This window comes from Amphiura filiformis, chromosome 19 (assembly GCF_039555335.1).
Source record: "Amphiura filiformis chromosome 19, Afil_fr2py, whole genome shotgun sequence".
NCBI classification, from domain to species: Eukaryota; Metazoa; Echinodermata; class Ophiuroidea; order Amphilepidida; family Amphiuridae; genus Amphiura; species Amphiura filiformis.
In genome coordinates, this window is record NC_092646.1 from 10,327,847 (window position 1) to 10,340,359 (window position 12,513).

At 37.2% G+C, this 12,513-nt stretch overlaps 1 protein-coding gene across 1 annotated transcript in view; it reads right to left on the bottom strand.

Annotated features, from left to right (window-relative positions):
* LOC140140374 (probable ATP-dependent RNA helicase DDX60) overlaps positions 1 to 12,513 on the bottom strand; it is a 105,856-nt gene that overhangs the window by 35,866 nt on the left and 57,477 nt on the right. Inside the window, exons 14-18 of the mRNA XM_072162135.1 lie at positions 11,013 to 11,137; positions 3,214 to 3,492; positions 1,883 to 2,034; positions 1,642 to 1,693; positions 372 to 563 (exon numbers count right to left, since the gene is read on the bottom strand). Of these exons, the coding sequence (XP_072018236.1) occupies positions 372 to 563; positions 1,642 to 1,693; positions 1,883 to 2,034; positions 3,214 to 3,492; positions 11,013 to 11,137 (800 nt within the window). The remainder of the gene's footprint in view (positions 1 to 371; positions 564 to 1,641; positions 1,694 to 1,882; positions 2,035 to 3,213; positions 3,493 to 11,012; positions 11,138 to 12,513) is intronic.

Genomic DNA, 12,513 nt, shown 5'->3' on the forward strand with positions numbered 1-12,513 from the left:
CAGCCTTATGGGAAGAGAGGTTTGCCAATTTTCCACCAACAACATCCATGTCCATAAATACTTCCTCCTGGTGCTGACTCAAACTGGTTGAATGGAAATGCCTCAACAGACTGAGAGCTGTTACTGAAACACAGAAGATATTGCGATGTCCCCTATTGGAGCAAGAATACAAAGCTGAGGACCTTGTAGAGAACAATGATATTGCTAAGAGTTGTGTCCAGCTCTGGCTGGAACAAAATATCTAGTGTGTATGGACATAATAATAAGAAGAAGAGATTTGCAGGTATTTACAAATGCACACACCCACCCCTGCACACAAATTAACATATTCTTCAATATGCAACTTGAATCCATCATGATCCAGATCTTACCTGGTTTCCATGCCAGCCAATAGCATTCCATCTTAGCCAGCATGGCCTGCACTCTCCAAATATCTGAGTTGCAATGGTTTAGAAAATCATCAATCTTTTTCAGGGCAAGTTTGATCTTCTTTCCTGCAACATCCAATCTGATACCTTGCAAGATGGTGGACCACTTGCTCCCTGCATCTGCATCTGCCTTTTCTGTGAAGAAAATGTAACATAAATCATTGTTGGTGCTTTACTGATGTGTCCCATCTCAAATCTGAAAATGCACACAAAACTCTTTGTTATGTGGTGTCAAAGCAAAATTACGTTATTTTAAAACTGTTGAGGTGCGACAAACTGTAAGTATGTTGTTTTTCAAGTTGTAACTGCTAACCGTCTGTTTTTAAACGGGCTGTCAGCCTTGTAGTTTTGCTGGCCTCGTACGTCACATGACGCATGTCCTATACCGTCTGCTTGGTCAAAGGACTAGGTAAATAGTACGCTCACAAGTTACTAGTATCATACCTTGATCTTGTTGGCAAGATTTTTTAACTTAATAATTTAGGCCTACATGAATTTAGAGTTTTGAAGATTTATTGGTACTACTGCAAGTATGTTAACCACATGATATAGACCTATAATAGCTTAACCAAGTTGCCTATGTCACCCCCCCGCCATAACTTATTAACTTAGGCATAGGCCCATGAGAAACCAGGTATCAGCTAAACTGCTGAAAAGGGCGTTGGCTCTTTTTAAGGTTGTTCCTTGCTATGCAAATGAGACAGTTACCCTATGTGTAGCTTTTACACTGAGATTTGGGGCTTGCTCTTTATCATGCCAAAACCTTTCCCTATTTTATGTGCTCAAGGCTGTTTCTACACAGGTGAATGAGTATGAAAAGAGTCTATCAATGACTATTTGGTGCGGACTGAATATCACATTACTCAGGGAATGTAATCCTACATGAATTTCTAATTTTTGAAGATTCATTGATAATTAATTTTAAATAAAGTAAAATGGAAAATTAAATTTTTGCATTTAAACACAGATTAAGATTGGTGAGGCGATTATAAATGTTTCTTGGGTGACAATTGGTTGCTAGATCAGTGACTGTTATTGTCCACTGGCATTATTGATTTATTGATTGTATTGGTTTCAATGGGTTTTCAAATCATTCTTATGCTTGCTGTAGATGCATAAGGTCAGTCATATCTAGTTTGAGTTCCAAATTTATTAGTTTGAGTGTTATTTGAATTAATTTTACTGTCCTAAGAAAGTCAAAAATCTACCTTACCTTTGTCTTTCTGTTCTTTCTCCTGCAGAATTTTCTCTTTACTTGTCATTCCCTGCAAAAATACCAAAAATGACTCTTGATTAGAACCCAAATGGATATTAATCAGAGCCCTCGTATTTAGTTCCAGACAAACCAATGACCAAAGTAGCCCAGTTAACTAGGTAGTCCCAATGAGCTAAAACCACACTCATTAATTGTCATATTCTTAAATAACTTTTTTTTTAAAGCAACATAAGCTTACTTGTTTCTTCTTCTGGCCCTTGTGTCCCACATTTCCTTGTTTGTTTTTACCATCAGCACTCTTCTCTACTATGATTGTCTGCTGTTTGAGGCCTTTGGATCCACCTTCTAAAGACTCTCCGTATTTCTGCATGTATCGCCAAACTTCTGTTTAGATTGTTGGCCTAGACTGTTTGAATGCACTGTCAATATACAATAACGTAGAAGTATTGGATATCTGCAAATAATGTGTATGATTAACGTTTTCAGGATCTACAACTCGACATGATAAATAACTTGTCCCTCAGATGACTAGTGTGTCAGCCAATTTTGACAAAATGAGATAAGTTAAGTTTCATATCCTTTGTTTTGAGCTCTACATTCTGACAAATGTTATGTGATATTTAGAGAATAGAAATTTGTCCAATTGGGCTTAAATTTGGTGCACATAATTTTCCATATCATCAGTCAAAATTAATAGGTAAATTTTCATGGGAAAATTTTCTGGACACATGACACCCATGGGTGCAGACATATCAGCATTATGGACATTAAAGTATGCCCAATTGGGCTTAAACATGGTAATAAGAATCCTCAATATGACAGGACATATCAATTTGTAAGTGCTCTTTAGCAAAGTCATAGTTCATTGAATTTACAACCGTATGACAAAACAGGCTAAAATAGTAACTTTTTGCACAAGATTTGCAATTTAAAGAGAATTGGCCATTGCTCATTCTAATGACGCTTAGTATAGGCCTATGGACAATAAAAGTGTGCTTTTTCATTTAATGACATAAAATTTGAAAAATATTGTAAGGAACACTTGAGGTTTTGACTTTTAAAACCTACATTTTGGTCAAAAAATGTGCTTGGATAGGTAGTTTTTAACAGATTTACCACATTTGCCTTGCTAAAACATTGAATTGTGTTATCTGCTGACCTAATGACGAAAAGTGTTTTTAGGGTGAAGTGTTAGCTTTCGTTTGATATAAAAAAAATTCTTATTGGATTAAGGGAACACTTGAGGTGTCGACAAAAACCAATCACAGAGGCCCATTTTCCAGCCAGAAGCTCCACAGCCCTTACAATGTTATGCACTCAACCGTGTAGTATAATCAAAGACTGTGTGGAGACAATTCACAGCTTGCTTGAGAGCTCTTGGATGAAAATGTGTGCTCAGGTGTATCGAGGTGGAAACTGTGTGTAGATGGTTTATAAGAGAATCGTTTTTGTATAGAAACCTTTCGATATGAAATATCACAAGGGTCATCAGGGGTCAGACAGTATCGCTATCATGTAGGTGCCCTCACAGCTACAGGTGCCCTAGTTACCATAATAATTGACACTTACCACGCCATTTATCCTGTAGTTTTACTATGGCCCCTGTAAATCCAAGTTCACGCAATGTCTGAAAGATAATCTGACTGTAATTTGCCCTTCCTTGTTTGTTACGCCATATTTGGTAAAGATGCTTTGCCTTCCATTCACTTGTAAAACCTCGAGTTTCAGCTTGGTTGATTTCATGTTCCAGTAGACCAAGAGCAGAGTACAATTTTCTCAATCTGATGAGCCCAAGTTCTTTGTGGAGGTCCACTGGGTTGACTCGGAACCTATATGACACCGTCACATCTGAAAAGCATAGTAAGAACACAGCATAAGTAATACATACTTGCGAAAAATTTGAATGTAATTGAAACCTAACAGCATACTGTATTCACTCGATAGTTAGCACATGTGCTTACTATCGAGGGCTTTTGAAAACGTGCAAAAACAAAACAAAAAATGAACAGCGCCATCCACAAAAGTGACAAAAGTGTAAAGGGTTTTGAGCAAATCATCGATACACATAGCTATATACGAACAATTAAACCTACGAATTTGTGTGTTAACTACATAAGCTCAGTTGGTAAAGCGACAGACTTTGAATCATCTTAAGAAGAGCGAACTGAGCAGGAGTTCGAGGCTCGTTATAAACTTTTCCGTTGCTTTATTTTTATTTTGGGGTTTGAGCTTTTCTTGATAAATTTAATATTTGTTTTTCATTTTGTTTCTTTATTGTTTTTTATTTGCTTTATTTTGTTTTGTTTTTTCTTTTCTTTTCTTTTCTCCTTTCTTTCTTTTTTGTTCTATTCATACTGGGGTCATGGGTTATTTATTCAAAACATACTTATACGAACAATTCAACCTGCAAATGTATGTCTGAACCCCATTAGCTCAGTTTGGAAAATGCCGGACTTCGAGACTCGATGAAGTTCAAATCTGTTCAGTATTTCACTATTTAGATTTTTTTTCTCTGCCATGTTTGTTTTACAGATCTTTTTTAACTACATTTGACAATTCTTTAAGGTTTTTTTGTGGGCTTTTTATTTATTTATTTATTTATTTTTACCAAAGGAACAATTAGAGATCAGTGGGATTAAAAGTGGAGTGGTTACATAACTCCTTGGTAACTGGATCACGCACCTTTTTGAAGGCAAATAAATACGCTCATTTCGTTCTAATAGACAAAGTGATAATCGGATTACACGTAACACTTCGCTGGCGAATAATTGGATCATCTCCCGGATCAACTTTAAAATTTCACCCCTACAGCCAATTTCATGCATTTCTACACCCATGCATGCTACACCTCAATGGCAGACATAGCTGCTGAGACACAATAGAACAATAAATGGCGTTGAATGCCATAGACTTTGTGTTGCGATCATATCGATCGTGGTGCAGAACTCAAAAGCGTGATCCAGCTGACAGTGATAATCGGATTACACGTAAAATTTCCCTTGCGAATTGTTACGCATAGTCGTGCTAAAAGTCGGTCGATACATGTTGAACTCAGCACAATTCAGAAAATACGCGTTTTTGCTTTGAAAATTCTCGGTCAAATAAAAAACTTTTTTTTTTCAGTAATGTTGAATAAAAATGTTGAATAAAAACATAGTTCTTGGATATACATTTGAAAAAAATCCCGGTGTTAAGATTAGGCACGAAATTGTTTCCTGTTTGATTTTGATAGGACTCAGCTTCACCTATCTGCGGAACTTAGTCCTCAATGATATGATGATAGTCAGTCATTTATCTTTTGGTCGTTATATGACTATCATGATACATCTCCGAGGAGCAATTGCAGACAATTGCTTGGGATTACTGGGGCAGAGGTTAATTGAATCCTTTCATGGCCACTGATGCATAGTCAAGTCTGACAAGGACACTCAGCACGAATTGAAAGACCATGTCACTCTCGACAAAAGAATGCATGCATGTCAAAGGTCATACGACACCAATTGGTGTTTGTTATGCTCATCGAAATATTGTTGGTGATCAGAATTCGTCTTTGGCTTGCTGTTATGTCATTGTTGGCGTATTTTTGTCAAATGACCCCGGATGACCCCAAAATGACCTTCAAAAATTTTGGCTCTAAATGTTGACTGTACCCACTAAGTTTCATGCCCATACGGCAATTTTTTGTAATTTGACCTCAGATGACCCCAAAATGACCTTCCAAAATTTTGGCTTTAAATGTTAACTGTACCCACTAAGTTTCATGCCCATACGACAGTTTTTAGTAATTTGACCTCAGATGACCCCTGGGTGACCCCAAAATGACCGCCCAAAAATATGATCCTATATGTTGACTGTACCCACCAAGTGTCATGCCCATACAACAGTTTAGTAACTTGACCTTAGATGACCCCTGGGTGACCTTAGATGACCCTGGAATGACCTTCCAAAAATTTGACTCTAAATGATGACTGTACCCACCAAGTGTCATGCCCATACGACAGTTTTTAGTAACTTGACCTCAGATGACCCCGGATGACCCCAAAATGACCTTCAACAATTTTGGCTCTAAATGTTGACTGTACCCACTAAGTTTCATGCCCATACGGCAGTTTTTGCTAATTTGACCTCAGATGACCCCTGGATGACCTCGGGTGACCTTGACCCACTGACCAATACAAACTTGTTCTGTCTAGGGTCAAGATGCACCCACCCACCAAGTTTGAGGAACGTACAACCCCTAGTCTCAGAGAAAATGGTATTTTGCTTGTTACGCATAAATTATGCAAATTAGGTACTTAATTACCATATTTTGCGCTGAAAATCAAATCAGGTCAAGAACCTCTGGCCCCGCTACTCCCCACCAAGTTACGTCACTGTAACCCATATGGATCTCCAGATAATCTGTTCACAAGGTTTTTTTGCTTGATACGCATCAAATACGAATAAACGGCCCCATACTGAAAAAGAGTTTCGTCCCGAAATATGCTAATTAGGTCATTAAAGGGCGTTACGATTTTCAACAATTTAGTAACAAACGCTAAAAAATGCTGTTATGTCAACATCGTTTGTCGCATGGCTATGGTACTTGGTGAAGGGGAGGGCCTATACCGGCCCCATACTGGAAAAGAGTTTCGTCCCGAAATATGCTAATTAGGTCATTAAAGGGGCATTACACGATTTTCAACAATTTTCTGCATTTTTGAAATTTAGATTTTTTGGATGCAAATACTCTTCTGGCATTATTTGCATCAACATCGTTTGTCGCATGGCTATGGTACTTGGTGAGGGAGAGGGCCTATAGGGCAATTATGGGAAATTTGGGAAAAGTGGGGAAAATGAGGGGAATGGGGGAAATTAAGGGCAATTTTGGGGAAATTAAGGGAAATTGAGGGAAATTCAGGTGAATTAATTGAAATTGTGGGCAATTAAGGGAAATTGAGGGGAATTGGGGAAAATTGAGGGGAATTAAGGGAAATTTGGGAAAATTGAAGAGAAGAGAATTAAGGGAAATTGAGGGAAATTCAGGTGAATTAAGGGAAATTGACAAGAATTAAGGGAAATTTGGGAAAATAGAGGAAGTTAAGGAAATTTGGGAAAATGAGGGAAATTGAGGAAAATTGGGAACATTGAGGGAAGTTAAGGAAAATTGAAGAGAATTAAGGAATTTGAGGGAAATCAAGGTGAATTAAGGGAAATTGACAAGAATTAAGGGAAATTTGGGGAAATTGAGGGGAATGGGGGGAAATTAAGGGCAATTTTGGGAAAATTAAGGGAAATTGAGAGAAATTCAGGCGAATTAATTGAAATTGTGGGCAATTAAGAAATCGGTTTCCGAACACTTGCGATGTCAAGACGCTTTTTTTCCGAATATTGTTTGGACATCAAAAGTGTCCGAAATCGGTTTCCGAACACTTTTGATGTCAAGACGCTTTTTTCCCGAAAATCGTTTGGACATCAAAAGTGTCCGAAATTGGTTTTTTTTTGGTGTGGATGGAAATACACTTTCTGGCATTATTTAAAGATGAGCGCCCTCAAAGGTTAAGCTCACAGAGGGGTTACAGGTCAAAATAGGGGTCAAACTTAAACCTGCTTCAAAGACACCATAACTGCAAAATTGAATTCCTTGTCCCGCAGCGACCGCTACGGTTACCGACGGTCCTTGTTATTTGCTCATGTTGATTATTAAATAATTATTATGGCATTCAACAAAATGATTGAAGAGAAAACACACAATGCAGACTATAGAATGGAGTAGGTAAGGTGCCATATTCATAGCTTCGCCGGATATCGAACTAACAATCAACACATTCAAAAAGTTTAAAAGTTAACATTGGAGTGAGTATTTTTATAAAGGCAGGACATCAATAAATCTTAATATAAATACAGATTTGGTGTAAAACAAACAATTAAAAAGAAAATTACCAAAAAGTGAATTTTTGGCAATTAATTTTGGTACATCATAACAAAAAACACCCTTTCCAAAAATTTTTTTTTTTTTTGTTTCTGAATCTTGAGACTCCATTCAAAAAACAGTTTTTTTATATTTTTTTGATATTGGCCTTAATTTTTGAGATATTGACCATATAAGGCATACAAATGAACTTTTTAACATCCACAAACGCTTATCTGCACAAAATGATGCCTAGACCTAAATAAAAAAAAATGAGAAAACCGTTTCTTGATTCGACCTTGCTATTGACGATGAGCATAATTGCTTACCTATAGATGCTGTATTTATTGAGTTATTGTGTACCTAAATCGTCATTTTACAGAGGAAATGAACATTGAAATAATGGCCGTTGAAGTTTAAAGTGGTCACATTTTGCACTTTGATCGAAGCTCACAGGAGAATGCGGCAGTTCTATTTTTTCTACCTTACAGTACGTGAACATCGTGTTAATCCACAGCCCCTAGAGAAGTTTTGGTGAAATCCATTCATATCTTGATATTTAAATCGGGGGAAAGAACTTGAACAAATCCACATTTTATCAGCTAAAACGGAGCCATTAAACCACTAGGTTTTTGTGACATCAGTGCTTCCGTGGTGCTTCCATAGTATGCGCCGCGCATGCAGATAAGCGTTGCGTATGTGTAGCGTATCTGTGCGTTAACAAATTGCGCGCCTAGACAACGCGATGCGTTGTTGTGCGCGTGTACCCCGATGGTACAACAAAGATTTTCTTTCCTTTTAAATTGCGGAAACGAGTGAAATAGTGAAATAAAATCCATAAAATAGAGCAGTTGGAGTTTACAAATCTGGATTTTCTTTCCTTGTATGTATAAAAAACATAACAAAGTATATACATTTCAAAATAGCTCAGTTTTGTGAAAGAAACTATGTCCAGAGTATACAGCCACGTTAATAATGAGCTAAGGGTAAAAGGCAGAAAAGACATAAAGACATAACAATTTGGAGTAATGAATTAAAGAGTTGACAGGAAGTTATAGGAGTTAATGTTTGGTTTGCTGTTTCTGTGAGCATGTTCTCATCATTGATGGTTTGGTGGACTGTCATGAAACATGATGGATCCTAAAAAGTGTGATCCTAAAAATGCCTTACACCCAAACTAATTACAAGACCTCTTCTACATTGAAGCTGGCTTTCCCTTTTAAAGGGAATTTTTATCTTGAAAAGATCAGACTATAGTTTTAGGAATTTTTTATTCTGATTAGGTTATCTGGTTCTATTTTTTTGCCCGCTGTTTGTCCGCGAGGAAATGAATACCCGTAATTATTCCCTCATAGCTCAATATGGGTGGTATTGTGAGTCATGATTCTATTTCATTGATAACAATAGATTTTCTAACAGTTTTTGTCTTCATTTTTTTTCCCGATGTATGATAATTTCTTTAAATTTTTTCTGAAAATCATTCACAAGTATATGTAATAGGCCTAAACAAAACTTTGAACACACATGTTCAACAGAGTTCAACCAAACTTCATGAACAATGAAATCAAATGATATTTTAAAGCTTATGACATGATACTTTTAAAATATGAAATAAACAAAATTGACAGAGTGCCAACTTTACAAGAGTTTGTGGTGGACAATTATGCAGGGGCGTAGCAAGATTTCTTGGTTGGGGGAAAAATAAAAATTGGGGGGAAAAGATTTAAAACGCAAAAATGTTTTGTAAAAAAGTAGGTCTAAACAAATCACAGGAATGCATTGTGGGATAGATATCATGCAGGCAACATTCCACCTGATCCTGATCATGAAAGAGCGAAATAAGCAAAAGTATGCCATGAGAAAAACAGGATCTAAGTATACATTTTACACTATGAGGAGAAATAGTGATTTTATGATAGTTTACTAACATGTTATAGAAAGCATGCATGCAGGGGCATAGCAAGGATTTATTTAGGGGGCTGGACCTTTCCCTAATATTTTGGAACTTTTTGACCAAGAAAGCATAAAAAAACCTTTGGTGGTTTTTTTTTTTTGGGGAGGGCAACCGCAATACCCTCACCTATGCCCCTGCATTCATGTAGCACGAATAATTCCAAAATTTAATCATAATAAAGCAGTATCATCAGTAAGCTGTTACTCAGGGGCTGTTATTACCGGGTACACCCTGTTAGTCCGAAACCCGTCAGTCCGAACCACCGCTAGTCCGAATTTTAAGCTTAGCTAACGCTAACCCTAACCCTAACCCTTGGCCTAACCCTAAAAATTTGGACTAGCGGTGGTTCGGACTGACGGTAGTTTGGACTGACGGGAGACCCAGTATTACCTAGAAGTAAGCTTACAGAACTTTTATGTTTGCTCCGATTTCTCCGAAGTGAAACTCGCTGGACCTATCCACAACCCAAATGGGGGTAGGAAACCTTGACAGCGTGGTACCACAAATAGGCACATTTTTTTAATTTCTTCGGAAATACATCGATCATCAAATGGTAATGAGAAAAACAGGATCTAAGTTAACTTAACATGCTTAATGGATTTATACCATAAACACAAGATTTGCAAGGGAAAGGCATTATCAGGGCCTTTTTTTTGCGGATTTAGAGAGTCCCTGTACCTAAAGGCATTTCGTATCAAAAAGGGGCAGATTTGTAATTAAAGTCATAATGTACGATCTTATAATATGAATTTGGTTAATTTTTTTCAAACCTGATTTTTTTGCATATTTGGAATGTTTATGTATACATGTCACAACTTGCACCTAAATGGAATCAGCCAAATTTGTTGTGTTTGTAAGTAAACAGAGCAAAGTTCGACATAAAGTCATAATTCAAGAAATTATGACTTTATGTCCATATAGAAACGGCCAAAATAACAAGCAGTGTTTCTTTCACGTTACCTCGTTATTTCAGCTCAAAATGGACAGAAACCATTCCCGATCATTATTACTAGTATTATTTCAGCATTTTGAGTATATAATGACAAATTAAAAATTTGCAGGATATCGTACATTAAGCCTTTAACTTGTGTTCACTTCAGAATCTAATCAAGATATAGAAATGTATACAAAACCAATTTAAAATACCGTATATCCTTGAATAATCGCCCTTCAATTAAACGTCCCCACCATTTTTTTTTCCAACCAAGATGTTTAAAAATGCTGATATTTCCAGGCTATCTTGTGTAGTAAGCTTACCAAGGTGCACACAGGATCGCTAAATGGTATCGGTAGTTGGCGAAAGTCTGATTGTAAACCCGGAAGTGAACTGGAAGTAATCATTCCTAAGTTCATAGTTCCTCATTTCTGAGTGAGTTTTAAGCTTACCTAATGATTTTAGCGTTAATATCTGTTCTAAAAATGACTTCTAAGAAATGCCTCCACCCCTCTTGAAAATGCAACGCCCCGGGGCGACTATATACAGTATATATACAGTAAGATTATTCTGATTTCAAGGTGACTCACTTGATTCCGAAACATCTCTTGTGCGGTCAAAGTCATCTTTCAATGGCGCCCCAGTATGCCAGTGGTAATTCTCTTCAAATGTGTGCCTTTTCACAGTTGGTGATGCAGATGAAAGTTTGCCCTCTCTGCCAACAAAATAATAATATGTTAGTGGAAATCACGAATCAGCCGTAAAGTCGGCCCGGACAATTTTGTTTTATTTCTTGTTTAGAAAATATATCACAGGCTTTAAAATTTTGAAGTCAAATGATATCCAGAAGCGGGGTTATGGTTTGTTAAACTCTGTTTCTTCAACAAAAATGTACCTTTTTCGGTTCTACATGTGTCTCTTTTCCACATTTCTGGTAATAAATATCAAACAGTCACAATTGGCGGTTATTTCAAATCTTCCCCAAGTCAATGAGGTTCAGGAATGTCCTCTCATTGTTTATTTGTTGGTTATACATACCTAGACAAAATACAATGCTTTGTTATCCACCACTTGAACAGGATTTAGCCAAAGCAAACAAAGACAAGAACTATTTAAAGATTCTATAGAAATAGGTAGAAGCTTATTATCCTCTCCAGCAATAGGATTATTGATTGGTTTAAACAGTGTTTGATGAGATACTTGTCGCAACGAATTGAGATACCTATGAATATGACCTTCACACACATTTTACACTCCCTCATTTCAAATATATAGTTTTGGTTTCTCTTTTGTTCAGAAACCAAAAATCAAGGGATTAAAAAGTAGAGCTGATCTGGTCTGCAATCATAACACTATTATGCTGGGAGGACACAGTATAGGGTATATAACCAGAAGTATACAATAGCCTATTGTGCTAACATAATTATTATCATGATTGATATCGGAAATCTATCCCGCGGACGACAGTTGATGCTCTCTGTCGACGGTATGTGGCATATTACACTCACGAGTTCTAGGCCTAGAAATCATATACATGCGCGTATATTGAAGGATGGGGTGGGGTGGGGGATTTGTTTGTTTGTATGAAACATAAACGATGCATATGCATGGAGATGATTTGATTATGAATTAGTTTATTATCCCAGGAAGCACAACCCATACCTCTTTAAGAGGGGCTCCCTCCTATATAACCACATCTTCCCTAAATTACCCCTTTCCCCTCCTCCTCCCCTACATTCGATATCTTCATCTCGAGCTCTCCTCCCCTTCTCTTTCACTTCCAATGCTCTCTCTCATATGTTTTCTCTCTCCCGGCCCATATCCCCTTGCCCTCCAACCCCCCCCCCCCCCACACACACACACATCACACAATCTCTTCTCCCCACTATCTTCTACTTTTTGCAGTAAAAATTGCTTCATTAAAAGTCATTAGGTTATTAGAGGTCATATAGTGGCCTTCCATCGATTCTGGTACATGGGATTAAGGGATCTAAAATGAGCGTTTATTGCGTTTCGACAGTATTTTTTGTGGCACATGAGAGCACCTCAGACCTATCGAATTGTATTCTGAATACGAAGCATGTCTTTCTG